Source organism: Schistocerca gregaria, chromosome 2 (assembly GCF_023897955.1).
Source record: "Schistocerca gregaria isolate iqSchGreg1 chromosome 2, iqSchGreg1.2, whole genome shotgun sequence".
Classification (NCBI taxonomy): domain Eukaryota; kingdom Metazoa; phylum Arthropoda; class Insecta; order Orthoptera; family Acrididae; genus Schistocerca; species Schistocerca gregaria.
The window spans coordinates 815,748,701-815,764,023 of NC_064921.1; the positions used below are offsets into that span (position 1 = coordinate 815,748,701).

Sequence of the window (15,323 nt, forward strand, 5' to 3'; positions counted from 1 at the left end):
GCATCGGTAGCTTTGATCAACATGCAAGTATTACAAAGACTCTCCATGGACTCAAATGGAATCCCCGGAGGAGAGGTGCAGTTCTTTTCATGAAACACTATTGAGAAAATTTGAACCATAACTGCAGAACGATTCTACTGCCACCAAAGTACATTTCACATACGACCCTTGAAGTTAAGGGAAATTAGGGTTCATATGGACACACATAGACAGTCATTATACCCTCACTCCTTCGACTCTTGGAACAGGAAAGGAAACCACTAGTAGTGGTACAAATCACCCTCAGCGATACATCATACAGTGCCTTGAGGGGTATGTGTGTAGATGTAGATGTATTGAGAAAGGTGTTCTCTGTCCTGTTCCTCATTTTCTATTTTCCCCTTTCTTTGGATATGGGGAAAGATAGAAATGAAACAAAATTAAATGAAACATCATGTGGTTAGGGGCCTCCCGTCGGGTAGACAGGTCACCTGGTGCAAGTCCTTTTAGTTGATGCCACATAGGTGACTTGCATGTTGATGAGGATGATGTGATGAGGGAGACAACACAACACACAGTCTCAGAGAGGAGAAAATCTCTGGTCCAGCTGGTTTTCGAACCTGAGCCCCTTGCATAGTGTTTTGCCATACTGACAACTCAGTTATGAAGCCACACAGAAAGCTACAAACCATCACTGGATAGTTTCTCAACAGAAAAGTAATTACAATTTAAGTTAAACTGACAAACACTATTTGTAATTACTCTTAGTTTATACACGGTCCAATCACATTAAAGTGAGCACTACCTATACTCTACATCAACGTGCAATAACCACTCACAGAATGCAGGTGGCAGCACTAGCACCATACAGCATGTAAAGTATGTCGGGGACACATGGAAAACACTTCAGTCCTCATTGTATTGTGGAAACAGAGAGATTTATCAGATGTTCAATAGGGTATGATCACTGGCTTTTGGGCCAAGGGTGGAAGCATCTCCGAAACCACTACGTCTGTAAACTTTTCGTATGCGACCATAATTAAAGTATACTGTGCATGGCAAAATGGCACTATTCAAAACCAGTGACGAGGTAACTGTGATCCACTACAGGCCTTAGAAGACAGGGGTATATGACCTGCAGAAATGTGAGCACGTAAACAGATATTCAATTGTTGAGCAACTGACCACCCAGATGAACCAAGGGCCTACATACAGTGTCTCCTCAATGACCATTCAGTGAACATTACTATGTATGGGCCTCTGCAGCAGGTTGGTAGGATCATGCAACCATGCTGGCTGCTGTTCATCGGCAAGGACAGCTGGAATTTGCACAGCAGTACCGCAACTGGACGTCCACTGGGTGGCGGCAAGTGGCCTTTTCAGATGTCTCATGTTTTATGCTCCATCATCTGAAAGGAAACATCCTGTACCTATTTTTGGAAGGGTCCAGGCAGGATGAGGGAGTGTTATGGTGTGGGGATTATTTTTGTGGCATTCCCTGGATGATCTCATCATTCTGGAGGATACAATGGGTCAATGCAAGTATACATATATCACTGAAAACCATGTCCATCCCTACATCAACATGCAGTTTGATTTTCCTCCATATAATGTCATCCAACAGTGGGACAATCCAATATGACACACAGCTTGCAGTATAAGTGCATCGTTTCAAGAACAACAAGATGAATACTAATTTACTGGATGACTGACGTGATCAAATGTGCCAAACAGTCTCCCCATCCCATTCCCATGCACCCCCCCCCCCCCCCCCGCCTCAAGAGCTGCCCTCACATATTGTAAAAGGCTATTTTCATCTTTTGGGATGATATTAATCGACAGCTTTTGAAATTACTATGTTACTGCTTAGATCTTCTTTTAACCTTTGCTTACAAACAGACGGGGAAAATTGTGTGTGTGTGTGTGTGTGTGTGTGTGTGTGTGTGTGTGTGTGTGTGTGTGTGTGTGTGTGTGGTTTTATGGTGATAAGCAAGCAATTAAATTTCAGTCAGCTGTATTACTTTTTGATTTATATGTTTATGATATGGTACCTAAGCAGGAACTGGTCTCTAATAATTTGACAGGTGTTGACAGATGTGAAAATTACCAAACTATCAGTTTAATAAGTCACAGCTGCAAAATACTAACACAAATTATTTACAGATGAATGGAAAAGCTGATAGAAGCCTACCTCGGGGAAGATCAGTTTGGATTCTGTAGAAATGTTGGAACATGTGAGGCAATACTGACCATACGATGTATCTTAGAAGAAAGATTAAGGAAAGGCAGACCTAGGTTTCTAGCATTTGTAGACTTAGAGAAAGCTTTTGACAATGTTGATTGGAATACTCTCTTTCAAATTCTGAAGGTGGCAGGGGTAAAATACAGAGAGCGAAAGGCTATTTACAATTTGTACATAAACCAGATGGCAGTTATACGCGTCGGAGGGGGGGGGGGGGGGGGGGGGGGGGGAGTGCGAAAGGGAAGCAGTGGTTGGGAAGGGAGTGAGAGTTGTAGCCTCTCCCCGATGTTATTCAATCTGTATATTGGGCAAGCAGTAAAGGAAACAAAAGAAAAGTTCGGAGTAGGTATTAAAATCCATGGGGAAGAAATAAAAACTTTGAGGCTCGCCGATGACATTGTAATTCTGTCAGAGACAGCAAAGGACTTGGAAGAGCAGCTGAACAGAATGGACAGTGTCTTGAAAGGAGGATATAAGATGAACATCAACAAAAGCAAAATGAGGATAATGGAATGGTTGAATTAGATCGGGTGATGCTGAGGGAATTAGATTAGGAATTGAGACGCTGAAAGTAGTAAAGGAGTTTTGCTATTTGGGGAGCAAAATAACTGATGATGGTTGAAGCAGAGAGGATATAAAATGTAGACTGACAATGGCAAGGAAAGCGTTTCTGAAGAAGAGAAATTTGTTAACATCAAGTACAGATTTAAATGTCAGGAAGTCGTTTCTGGAAGTATTTGTATGGAGTGTAGCCATGTATGGAAGTGAAACATGGACAATAAATAGTTTAGACAAGAAGAGAATAGAAGCTTTCGAAATGTGGTGCTACAGAAGAATGCTGAAGATTAGATCAGTAGATCACATAACTAGTGAGGAAGTATTGAATAGGATTGGGGAGAAGAGAAGTTTGTGGCACAACTTGACCTGAAGAAGGGATCGGTTGGCAGTACATGTTCTGAGGTATCAAGGGACCACCAATTTAGTATCGGAGGGTAGTGTGGAGGGTAAAAATCGTAGAGGGAGACCAAGAGATGAATACACTAAGCAGATTCAGAAAGATGTAGGTTGCTGTAGGTACTGGATGATGAAGAAGTGTGCACAGGATAGAGTAGCATGGAGAGCTGCAGCAAACCAGTCTCAGGACTGAAGACCACAACAACAACAACACTATTTCTGCTCAAACCACCAAAGTGTAAACGATATATTTATTCCCCATTTTGATTTTTGATTTTGTGTGGCTTCTATTGTTGTCTTTTATTTTTGGCATATCTCTAACATGTTGCTTATCCCCTTATAACTTATGTTTTTAGATCTTGTATGTTGTTAGCATTATTTGTTGTTTTCCCTCAAAATCTATCCCATTTGACTTTTATTGATATGGATTGGTTCGACTCTTACAAACTGCCTATCTCTCCATTTATTTCCTTAGCCTTGGCCACAGAAGCATTCAAACTTTCAAAAACTACTGAATTTAGCATCTTTTGTACATATCTGTTACAATCTGCTCCTCTGTGCAACTTGATAATCAGAATAATGAGATTTTCTTACCTAGTCTTGAATTTTCCTTAAGAAAGGGAGCAAGATCAAGCAGGTCCTCTTCTTGTTCTTCAGCAGGTGGAAGTTTGTCCAAATAATCTCCAAGCACATAAATATGGCAAGTTGTGCAAGCTAACGATGCTTCACAAGCACCTGCCAATAAAACATATCAATGATATTACAGGTGACAATATCAGCTGAGACAATTAGTAACAGCTGTTTTCTGGAAATTGTCTTAAAAGACTAATTATGTTATTTTATGATCAAAACATTCTTATTTCCTCATGAATTTCAGCATTCACACAAATAACAACAACGTTGTTGTTGTTGTTGTTGTTGTTGTCTTCAGTCCTGAGACTGGTTTGCTGCAGCTCTCCATGCTACTCTATCCTGTGCACACTACTTCATCACCCAGTACCTACTGCAACCTACATCGTTCTGAATCTGCTTAGTGTATTCATCTCTTGGTCTCCCTCTACGATTTTTACCCTCCACGCTACCCTCAGATACTAAATTGGTGATCCCTTGATGCCTCAGAACATGTCCTACCAACCGATCCCTTCTTCTAGTCAAGTTGTGCCACAATCTCCTCTTTTCCCCCATCCTATTCAACACCTCCTCATTAGTTATGTGATCTACCCATCTAATCTTCAGCACTCTTCTGTAGCACAACATTTCAAAAGCTTCTATTCTCTTCTTGTCCAAACTAGTTATCGTCCATGTTTCACTTCTATACATGGCTACACTCCATACAAATACTTCCAGAAACGACTTCCTGACATTTAAATCTATATTCGATGTTAACAAATTTTTCTTCTTCAGAAACGCTTTAATTGCCATTGCCAGTCTACATTTTATATCCTCTCTACTTCGACCATTATCGTTATTTTGCTCCCTAAATAATAAAACTAACTCACTACTTTAAGCGTCTCATTTCCTAATCTAATTCGTGCAGCATCACCCAATTTAATTCGACTACATCCTCATTTTGCTTTTGTTGATGTTCATCTTATATCCTCCTTTCCAGACACTGTCCATTCCATTCAACTGCTCTTCCAAGTCCTTTGCTGTCTCTGACAGAATTACAATGTCATCGATGAACCTCAAAAGTTTTTATTTCTTCTCCATGGATTTTAATACCTACTCCGAATTTTTCTTTTGTTTCCTTCACTGCTTGCTCAATATACAGATTGAATAACATTGGGGAGAGGCTACAACCCTGTCTCACTCCTTTCCCAACCACTGCTTCCCTTTCATGCTCCTCGACTCTTATGACTGCCATCTGGTTTCTGTACAAATTGTAAATAGCCTTTCGCTCCCTGTATTTTACCCCTGCCACCTCCAGAATTTGAAAGAGAGTATTCCAGTCAACATTGTCAAAAGGTTTCTCCAAGTCTACAAATGCTAGAAACGTAGGTTTGCCTTTTCTTAATCTTTTATCTAAGATAAGTTGTGAGGTCAGTATTGCCTCATGTGTTCCAACATTTCTACGGAATCCAAACTGATCCTCTCCGAGGTCCACATCTAACAGTTTTTCCATTCGTCTGTAAAGAATTTGTGTTAGTATTTTGCAGCTGTGACTTATTAAACTGACAGTTCGGTAATTTTCACATCTGTCAGCACTTGCTTTCTTTTGGGATTGGAGTTATTATATTCTTCTTGAAGTCTGAGGGTATTTCGCCTGTCTCATACATCTTGCTCACCAGCTGGTAGAGTTTTGTCATGACTGGCTCTCCCAAGGCCGTCAGTAGTTCTAATGGAATGTTGTCTACTCTCGAGGCTTTGTTTCGGCTTAGGTCTTTCAGTGCTCTGTCAAACTCTTCACGCAGTATCGTTTCGCCTATCTCGTCTGCATCTACATCCTCTTCCATTTCCATAATATTGTCCTCAAGTACATAGCCCCTGTATAAACCTTCTATATACTCCTTCCACCTTTCTGCCTTCCCTTCTTTGCTTAACAACAACAACAACAATAATAATAATAAAAGCCAACTAGAAAGCTTCATTTGAGACATGTGATGCCCACGACGTCACTCGGTAGCACACTGCTCATACTGTTATAAAGCTCATTCACAGTGATATCTTCTTTAGGAAATTACATTTCAGAAAATGGGTTACAAATGGTCTGTAGTTCCTTATGGTACAAATGTATCAAAGTACAAATTGTAGAAATACACCATAAAAATTGTTTAAAAAAATGAGAAGATACATAAAATCTAGTTGCAACATGCTCTTGGAGATCCAAATGACATAATGGTCACTACATGTTTTTATTTCTGTGAGGATCATTTTGATATATGTAAACACTCCATATGAACATATTGTTGCTTGTAGCATACTAGGCAGCATGCTGGAGTCCTAATGCCATGTTCGCAAGACTGATTCTCATTCAGAGCAAGGTTTTGTCCCTCCCAGTTCTCTTTGCTTAATACTACTGTCTCCTTAAATTTATTTTAGTCATAATATAGTTATCCCCCCATGAACCATGGACCTTGCAATTGGTGGGAAGGCTTGCGTGCCTCAGTGATACAAATAGCCGTACCCTAGGTGCAACCACAACGGAGGGCTATCTGTTGAGAGGCCAGAGAAACATGTGGTTCCTGAAGAGGGGCAGCAGCCTTTTCAGTAGTTGCAAGGGCAACAGTCTGGATGATTAACTGATCTGGCCTTGTAACAATAACCAAAACGGCCTTGCTGTGTTGGTACTGCGAACGGCTGAAAGCAAGGGGAAACTACAGCCATAATTTTTCCCGAGGGCATGCAGCTTTACTGTATGATTAAATGATGATGTTGTCCTCTTGGGTAAAATATTCTGGAGGTAAAATAGTCCCCCATTCGGATCTCCGAGCGGGAACTACTCAGGAGGATGTCGGTATCAGGAGAAAGAAAACGCGTTCTACGGGTTGGAGCGTGCAATGTCAGATCCCTTAATCGGGCAGGTAGGTTAGAAAATTTAAAAAGGGAAATGGATAGGTTAAAGTTAGATATAGTGGAAATTAGTGAAGTTCTGTAGCAGGAGGAACGAGACATCTGGTCAGGTGCCTACAGGGTTATAAACACAAAATCAAATAGGGGTAATGCAGGAGTAGGTTTAATAATGAATAGGAAAATAGGAATGCGGGTAAGCTACTACAAACAGCATAGTGAACACATTATTGAGGCCAAGATAGATACGAAGCCAACACCTCCTACAGTAGTACAAGTTTATATGCCAATTAACTCTGCAGATGACGAAGAAATTGAAGAAATGTATGATGAAATAAAAGAAATTATTCAGATAGTGAAGGGAGACGAAAATTTAATAGTCATGGGTGACTGGAATTCGAGTGTAGGAAAAGGGAGAGAAGGAAACGTAGTCGGTGAATATGGATTGGGGGCTAAGAAATGAAAGTGGAAGCCGCCTGGTAGAATTTTGCACAGAGCATAACTTAATCATAGCTAACACTTGGTTCAAGAATCATGAAAGAAGGTTGTATACATGGAAGAACCCTGGAGATACTAAAAGGTATCAGATAGGTTATATAATGGTAGGACAGAGATTTAGGAACAGGGTTTTAAATTGTAAGACTTTTCCAGGGGCAGATGTGGACTCTGACCACAATCTATTGGTTATAAACTGTAGAGTAAAACTGAAGAAACTGCAAAAAGATGGGAATTTAAAGAGATGGGACCTGGATAAACTGAATGAACCAAAGGTTGTACAGAGTTTCAAGGAGAGCATAAGGGAACAATTGACAGGAATTGGGGATAGAAATACAGTAGAAGAAGAATGGGTAGCTCTGAGGGATGAAGTAGTGAAGGCAGCAGAGGATCAAGCAGGTAAAACGACGAAGACTAGTAGAAATCCTTGGGTAACAGAAGAAATATTGATTTTAATTGATAAAAGGAGAAAATATAAAAATGCAGTAAATGAAGCAGGCAAAAAGGAATACGAACGTCTCAAAAATGAGATCGACAGGAAGTGCAAAATGGCTAAGCAGGGATGGCTAGAAGACAAATGTAAGGAGGGTTATCTCACTAGGGGTAAGATAGATACTGCCTACAGGATAATTAAAGAGACCTTTGGAGAAAAGAGAAGCACTTGTATGAATATCAAGAGCTCAGATGGAAACCCAGTTCTAAGCAAAGAAGGGAAAGCAGAAAGGTGGAAGAAGTATATAGAGGATCTATACAAGGGCAATGTACTTGAGGACAATATTATGGAAATGGAAGAGGATGTAGGTTGAAGATGAAATTGGAGATACGATACTGCGTGAAGAGTTTGACGGAGCACTGAAAGACCTGAGTTGAAACAAGGCCACCGGAGTACACAACACTCCATTGGAACTACTGACAGCCTTGGGACAGCCAGTCCTAACAAAACTCTACTATCTGGTGAGCAAGATGTATGAAACAGGCGAAACACCCTCACACTTCAAGAAGAATATAATAATTCCAATCCCAAAGAAAGCAGGTGTTGAAAGATGTGAAAATTACCAAACAATCAGTTTAATAAGTCACAGCTGCAAAATACCAACACGAATTCTTTACAGGCGAATGGAAAAACAGGTAGAAGCCTACCTCAGGAAAGACCAGTTTGGATTCCGTAGAAATACTTGAACGCGTGAGGCAATACTGACCTTACGACGTATCTTAGAAGAAAGATTAAGGAAAAGCAGACATACGTTTCTAGCATTTGTAGACTTGGAGAAAGCTTTTGACAATGTTGATTGAAATACTCTCTTTCAAATTCTAAAGGTGGCAGGGGTAAAATACTGGCAGCCAAAAGCTATTTACAATTTGTACAGAAACCAGATGGCAGTTATAAGAATCAAGGGACATGAAAGGAAAGCAGTGGTTGGGAAGGGAAGGAGACAGGGTTGTAGCCTCTCCCCAATGTTATTCAATCTGTATATTGAGCAAGCAGTAAAGGAAACAAAAGAAAAATTTGGAGTAGGTATTAAAATCCATGGAGAAGAAATAAAAACTTTGAAGTTCGCCGATGACATTGTAATTCTGTCAGAGACAGCAAAGGACTTGGAAGAGCAGTTGAATGGAATGGACAGTGTCTTGAAAGGAGGATATAAGATGAACAGCAGCAAAAGCAAAACGAGGATAATGGAATGTAGTCGAATTAAGTCGGGTGTTGCAGAGGGAATTAGATTAGAAAATGAGACACTTAAACTAGTAAAGGAGTTTTGCTATTTGGGGAGCAAAATAACTGATGATGGTCGAAGTAGAGAGGATATAAAATGTAGACTGGCAATGGCAAGAAAAGCGTTTCTGAAGAAGAAAAATTTGTTAACATCGAGTATAGATTTAAGCGTCAGGAAAAATAAATTATTTTTAAAATAAATTATTTTTAAAATAAATTATTTTTAATCTCTGATTGCATTTTGTAACAGATATATGTATATTGACGAAAAATGCTATCTGAATGGTCTAATCATTCAGAACAACAACAATCTGAGCCCTATTTTTTTAACACAGAAAAATAGCCTTCACTGAGTAGCAAAGGGTTCAAGACCAAGAATTTTGTATTACAGCTGTGGAAAGCATATTAAAATAGAAAATTCAACTCCAAGCACAAGCAGTTGAAACATAACCACAAGTCAAGTCACTTCTGTGATAGTATTCTAGTTAACAGGATCTGTGGATGGGTTCCACAAGTAGTAAAAAGATATTAGAGATGAAGAGTACAGGAGGAGAAATAAACATGAATGGTTACTTGTAAATAACATTGTGATATTGCATATAACAGGGGTTTTGGGGCATTTTTTCACCTCAAAAGTAATTTCATTGACTATTGGCCCTTCCAAGATCTGTAAAGTAATGGATTTTCAAGCATATACTTGGTTCTTGCAATCTTAATGGCCTTCATTATATTTTCTTAAAACTTTCTCCACCTTATCCCCTTCCCCTCCCTTTTACATAGTTTCCTCCTGCTCACACTAACAATGAAACCTTTGTAATACATATTTTTGTTTTTTTTTTAATGTTATCATACTCTCTGTCCAACATTTCATCATTACCCTGACCATTTCTTGCATTTCATTATTATTTGCGTGTTCTTTAAATATTCTTCTTTCTCTTCTGGGGTGTTCATGTCTTTATTACATTCCTCCAAACACCTGGATGTAAAATGTTAGCCTCACTCCAATCCACAGCCTTTCCTACCTACGAGGGTTTTAACTTTAATTGTGGCAACTATTTATTTACAGCTCGTACAAAATAGATACGTGTTTTAAAGGTTTACTGACCTTCAAAGTAGTCACCAGTATTGTGTATAGCCCGTTGCCAGCAATGTGGAAGTCTTAGGATACTCTTTGCAGTGCCAGTTGTGTTGACAGTTCGAGTGGTGCAGTCTATTGCCCGACAAATTTGTAGCAGTTCTGAAGCAAATGCCGTGAAGTGTTTCCTTCAGTTTAGAAATCAAGATGAACTCATGAGGGCTTAAGTCAGGGGAGTGCAGTAGGTGGTATAGCACTTAGTAGCCCCATCAGTCACAGAAATCAGTAACAGCTTGCACTATACTTATTTGAGCATTGTCCTGCAAAATGATGGTCAGCCCTGCAGAAATTGACATCACTTCTGTCTCTATGCTGTTCATTTTTGAAACACAACCTACAACCAGCTTACAGACAGAAGTGATGACACTTTCTGCAGGACCTGACCATCATTTTGCAGGACAACGCTCCAGCACGTACAGTACAAGCTGTTACCGATTTCTTTGGCTGATGGGGCTGCTAAGTGCTATACCACCGACTGCACTCCCATGACTTAAGCCCTCCTGAGTTCAACTCGATTTCTAAACTGAAGGAAACACTTCACGGCATTCGCTTCAGAACTGCTACAAATTTGTCGGGCAACAGACCGCGCTGCTCGAACTGTCAGCACAACTGGCACTGCTAAGAGGATCCCACGACTTCCATATCACTGGTAACGGGTTACACACAATACTGGCGACTACTTTGAAGGTCAGTAAAACTTTGAAACACATGTCTCTTTTGTACGAGCTGTAAATAAATAGTTGCCACTATTTAAGTTCCAACCATCAGTTTTTTTTTCGCCCTCAAAGTGAAAATGATGTGTTGTTTGTGCAACTGCATTATATCTGAATTAAACAAGACTAATTCTTTGCCATTTTTATCTTAATTACCTTCCATGTCCACTGCACCATTTTGGAGCACGCATGCCTTGATGCACTGTTCGCTATCTGCCTCGTTTTCTTTTTCTGTATTCTCTCTCCCTTCCTTTGCTCTCATTTTCTCCCTTTATTTCAGTTTCTGTATTTGCATTCCAAGTCTCTCAGCTGTCTTGTCTGAATCTCTCTCCTTCCCCGATCATTATTTCCACCGTTCCAACTTTTAAAGAAGCCTCTTCAGTTAATCTTCTTCTTTTCCCCACATCTATTATTTTGCAATCAGTTTTTAAAAACATTAATAGTTTCATGTTTTATTTTGGACAGTGAGCTCAAGAACAGAGGTTTAATGATGGAAGTGAAACAAATAGGTTTAGAAATATTTTGTGAAACAATTTTGAAAAGGAGGGATGGGAAAGGCAGTCATCTCAAGGGGGAAATGTCAATAACAATTCATGACAAGTATCAGACACAATACATCAATAAAAAGTTTATTTCTACCCATGTAATGAGAGTTCAACAAAGACATCAGACCCAACAGTTACATTCACCAATTATAGCTGCCTTTGCAACAAAAAACTAGATGTTCTTATGTGGATCAAGAATAACAGCAGAGTTCCTCAATGACAGAGCCAACTTCCCTAGGCTAAGCAATTTAAAGTCAAGTGTTCAAGAATCAGAGTACAGGAAAATATGGTTGAATCAGCTGAGAAACTTGACAAGTTGGACAGGCCATAACACATTTCAACTTGTTTCACACTTACTAGCCTCAGGTGAACACTACTACACATTTTGTATGAAAATACTTTAATGCTTGATCACACAGTGAAGAGAGAAAAGACTTGATATGTTCAGGGATGTAACTGAGGTAGTGACATGAATACTATTCTTCTTCCCTGAAATATAATGACAAGGACTGTCAACTTTCCCTGTATGAACTGATGAACGCGATTAAAGCCAACTTTCATCCAACAATAAAAACTGTGAAAACCCAGTAACCAAGAATCCAAATAGTGCCAATTATATGCTGCAGGATCTTCACACAATTCAGGAGACAGCTGAGACTTATTGTCAAAGCCATTTAGTTCCAGGTGTTCATTAATACACAATATCTAGGAAAATTACAGGGAGCTCATTTCAAAGATACTTCGCTCTTTTATTGACACAGTTGTCCTGAAAAAAAAGTGCACAAATGATACAAGGAATACAAAGTTAACTGCAATTGCATAAGACATTATGGGTGACGTGATCCAAAATTAATTTCTTTTATCATTGCAAATACATATGATATTACAAATTTACAAAAAGTAAGACTCCTGGAAGTTAACTGATGTGTGGTGTTCCTGAGATTCCATTCCACCTAAAATGAAGCTTCACATTTGATGTGTTGGCGTTCGTGAGATTCCATTCCACCTAAAATGAAGCTTCACATTTGGAGTATTAACCATCATGAATCTAACTCTGAAAGTTCACGGTTGACATTTCTCTCAACACAGATTTCAATGCATGGACATTTGATGGTTACAGCATTTCTCTCATTATGGAAGTCAGTGTTTGTATCACCCCAAAATTTGTGGTTGCTCCAGACCAAAAATACCCACAGACAAGGAAAAATTTTAAAGTGTAAATAAACAATCTTGCTGAAACTTGGCAGATGTGCAATATGTATTTTTTCATTTTTGTCCAATTTCATTTTTAAGGGGTAAAACACACCCTGAAAAGTAATTTGGTTTATTAGGTTTAGTGGGAATAACTACAAAACCCTGATATACAAAAAAACACATTTCACATAAAAGGTGAAACATAATTAACATTCTTGAAAACTGTATAACTAACTTTACAATAACATGAAATTTTGCAAAATACCCCACTGCCATTACTTAATTTTGTAAAACGAAAACTTATGTTAGAACAAAAATTAAGGAAGCTTTCACAACACATCCATTCATCTGTAATAAAGCTGGTTTCTGAGATACTGATATTGGAAAAAAGGCTGTACACAATATGCTGTCAGAGCATCATCATTATACTTAATTACCTAGTTTTCTTTTATGTTTTTAATTAATATATTACATTTTAAATTCATGTCTTTTTTGTTTTTAGTTTACAGGTTCACAGGTGTCTATTTTGTTAACTGAAAATAAAAAGTATTTGTTAATTGAAAATAATAAGTAAATCATTATTATGATACAAAATCATTATAATAATCATAATTTCTAAAGAATGCTTAAAACATAACTTTTTTTGCACGACGCACACAAAGTTATTCAAATTTCTTCACATAATGCACACAATGGACAACAAAATACGAAACAAAATTCATAAGGGTTCTCAAACTGAGGTAGGGAATCTTCTAAATATCTTGATTTGTATCAAGCATATTTCAGTACATTGTGAAACATTGGCAAAGAGAAATGATCCTGTAATGACTGCAGCTTAATTATGTTGTTTTTCAAGTGGACACAAACAACATAATCATTGATCAGAAGCCTACCTGACAATCTTCTTGCTAAGTTCTTCCAAAATTAAATATAATGTATGTTCAAGTGCTGTACCTGTTCCATTGATGCTTTTGGGATCACCAGATGAACAAGTGCCTTGTCTTGAGGTACAACACTCAAAACTGTTCATTCACATTGGCCACCACACAAATCTAACAACACAGATCTTTCTACCACACTGGGAAAGAGAACTTTTGTCAAATATTTTCTGAGGTGGACCGGTGATTGTTTACCAGATTTTGATGTTGTCACAATAATATTTGGGCTTCAAAAAGCGATTCCTGAATTCTTCGTCCAAACTGTCCGTAAATTTCTTTTAAAACTACGAAAAGATGGGTGCTCAATGTGGCAGAACCATTTTGAGCATCATACCTGAGGACAAGGAAACTGTTCATCTGGTAATTCCAAAAACTTGATGGGACAGCCATAGTATGTACACAGTCTTTGGTACTGGAAGAACTTTGTGAGATTTTCCAATCTGGTTCTGGTGAATAATGATGATGTCAATGTGCACTTGATGAACAATGTAACCCAGCTGCAGTCACTATTATATTATCTATTCTCTTCACCAAGATTTCCCAATGTACTGAAATCTACCTAATACAATTTGGGATATTCAGAGGATTGCCCGCCACAATCGGAGAATCCTGCTGAATTTGTTTTGTATTGTGTTATTTCTTACACATATTACATGAAGAAATTTTGTTGACTTTATGTGTATGGCGTAAAATAACACACACACGCACACGCACACGCACAGGGTGGTCCATTAATTGTGACTGGGCCAAATATCACGCAAAATAAGCATCAAACGAAAGAACTACAAAGAACAAAACTCATCTAGCTTTAAAGAGGAAACCAGATGGCGCTAGGGTTGGCCCGCTAGATGGTGCGGCCACAGGAAAATGAATATCAACTGCATGTTTTTTTTTTTGTTTTTTTTTTTTTTTAAATAGAAACACCCATTTTTATTACAGATTCGTGTAGTATGAAAAGAAATATGAATGTTTTAGTTGGACCACTTTTTTCGCTTTGTGGTGGATGGCACTATAATAGTCACAAATGTACGGCTCACAATTTTAGACGAACAGTTGGTAACAGGTAGGTTTTTTATATTAAAACACAGATCATAGGTACATTTGAACATTTTATTTCGGTTGTTCCAATGTGATACATGTACCTTTGTCAACTTATCATTTCTGAGAACGCATGCTGTTACAGTGAGATTACCTAGTAAATACCACATTAATGCAATAAATGCTCAAAATGATGTCCGTCAACCTCAATGCATTTGGCAGCACGTATAATGACATTCCTCCCAACAACAAGTAGTTTGCCTTCCGTAATGTTCGCACATGCATTGACAGTGCGGTGACGCATATTGTCAGGCGTTGTCGGTGGATCACGATAGCAAATGTCCTTCAACTTTGCGCACAGAAAGAAATCCGGGAAAGTCAGATCCGGTGAATGTGCGGGCAATGGTATGGTGCTTTGACGACGAATCCACCTGTCATGAAATATGCTATTGAATATCGCTTCAACCGCACCCGAGCTATGTGCCGGACATCCATCATGTTGGAAGTACATCGCCATTCTATCATGCAGTGAAACATCTTGTAGTAACATCGATAGAACATCACATAGGAAATCAGCATACATTGCACCATTTACATTGCCATTGATAAAATGGGGCCAATAATCCTTTCTCCCACAATGCCGCACCATACATTAACCCTCCAAGGTCGCTGATGGTCCACTTGTCACAGCCATTGTGGATTTTCCGGTGCCCAATAGAGCATATTATGCCGGTTTACGTTATCGCAGTCGCTGAATGACGCTTCGTTGCTATATAGAATGCATGCAAAAAATCTGTCATCATTCTGTAATTTCTCTTGTGCCCCGTGGCAGACCTGTATACGACGTTCAAAGTCGTCGCCATGCAATT

At 38.8% G+C, this 15,323-nt stretch overlaps 1 protein-coding gene across 2 annotated transcripts in view; it reads right to left on the reverse strand.

Annotated features, from left to right (window-relative positions):
• Positions 1 to 15,323, reverse strand: part of LOC126335146 (adrenodoxin-like protein 1, mitochondrial) — a 78,545-nt gene that overhangs the window by 10,160 nt on the left and 53,062 nt on the right. For both annotated transcript variants that reach the window (XM_049998110.1, XM_049998111.1), the window contains one exon: positions 3,770 to 3,910. In XM_049998110.1, the coding sequence (XP_049854067.1) occupies positions 3,770 to 3,910 (141 nt within the window). The remainder of the gene's footprint in view (positions 1 to 3,769; positions 3,911 to 15,323) is intronic.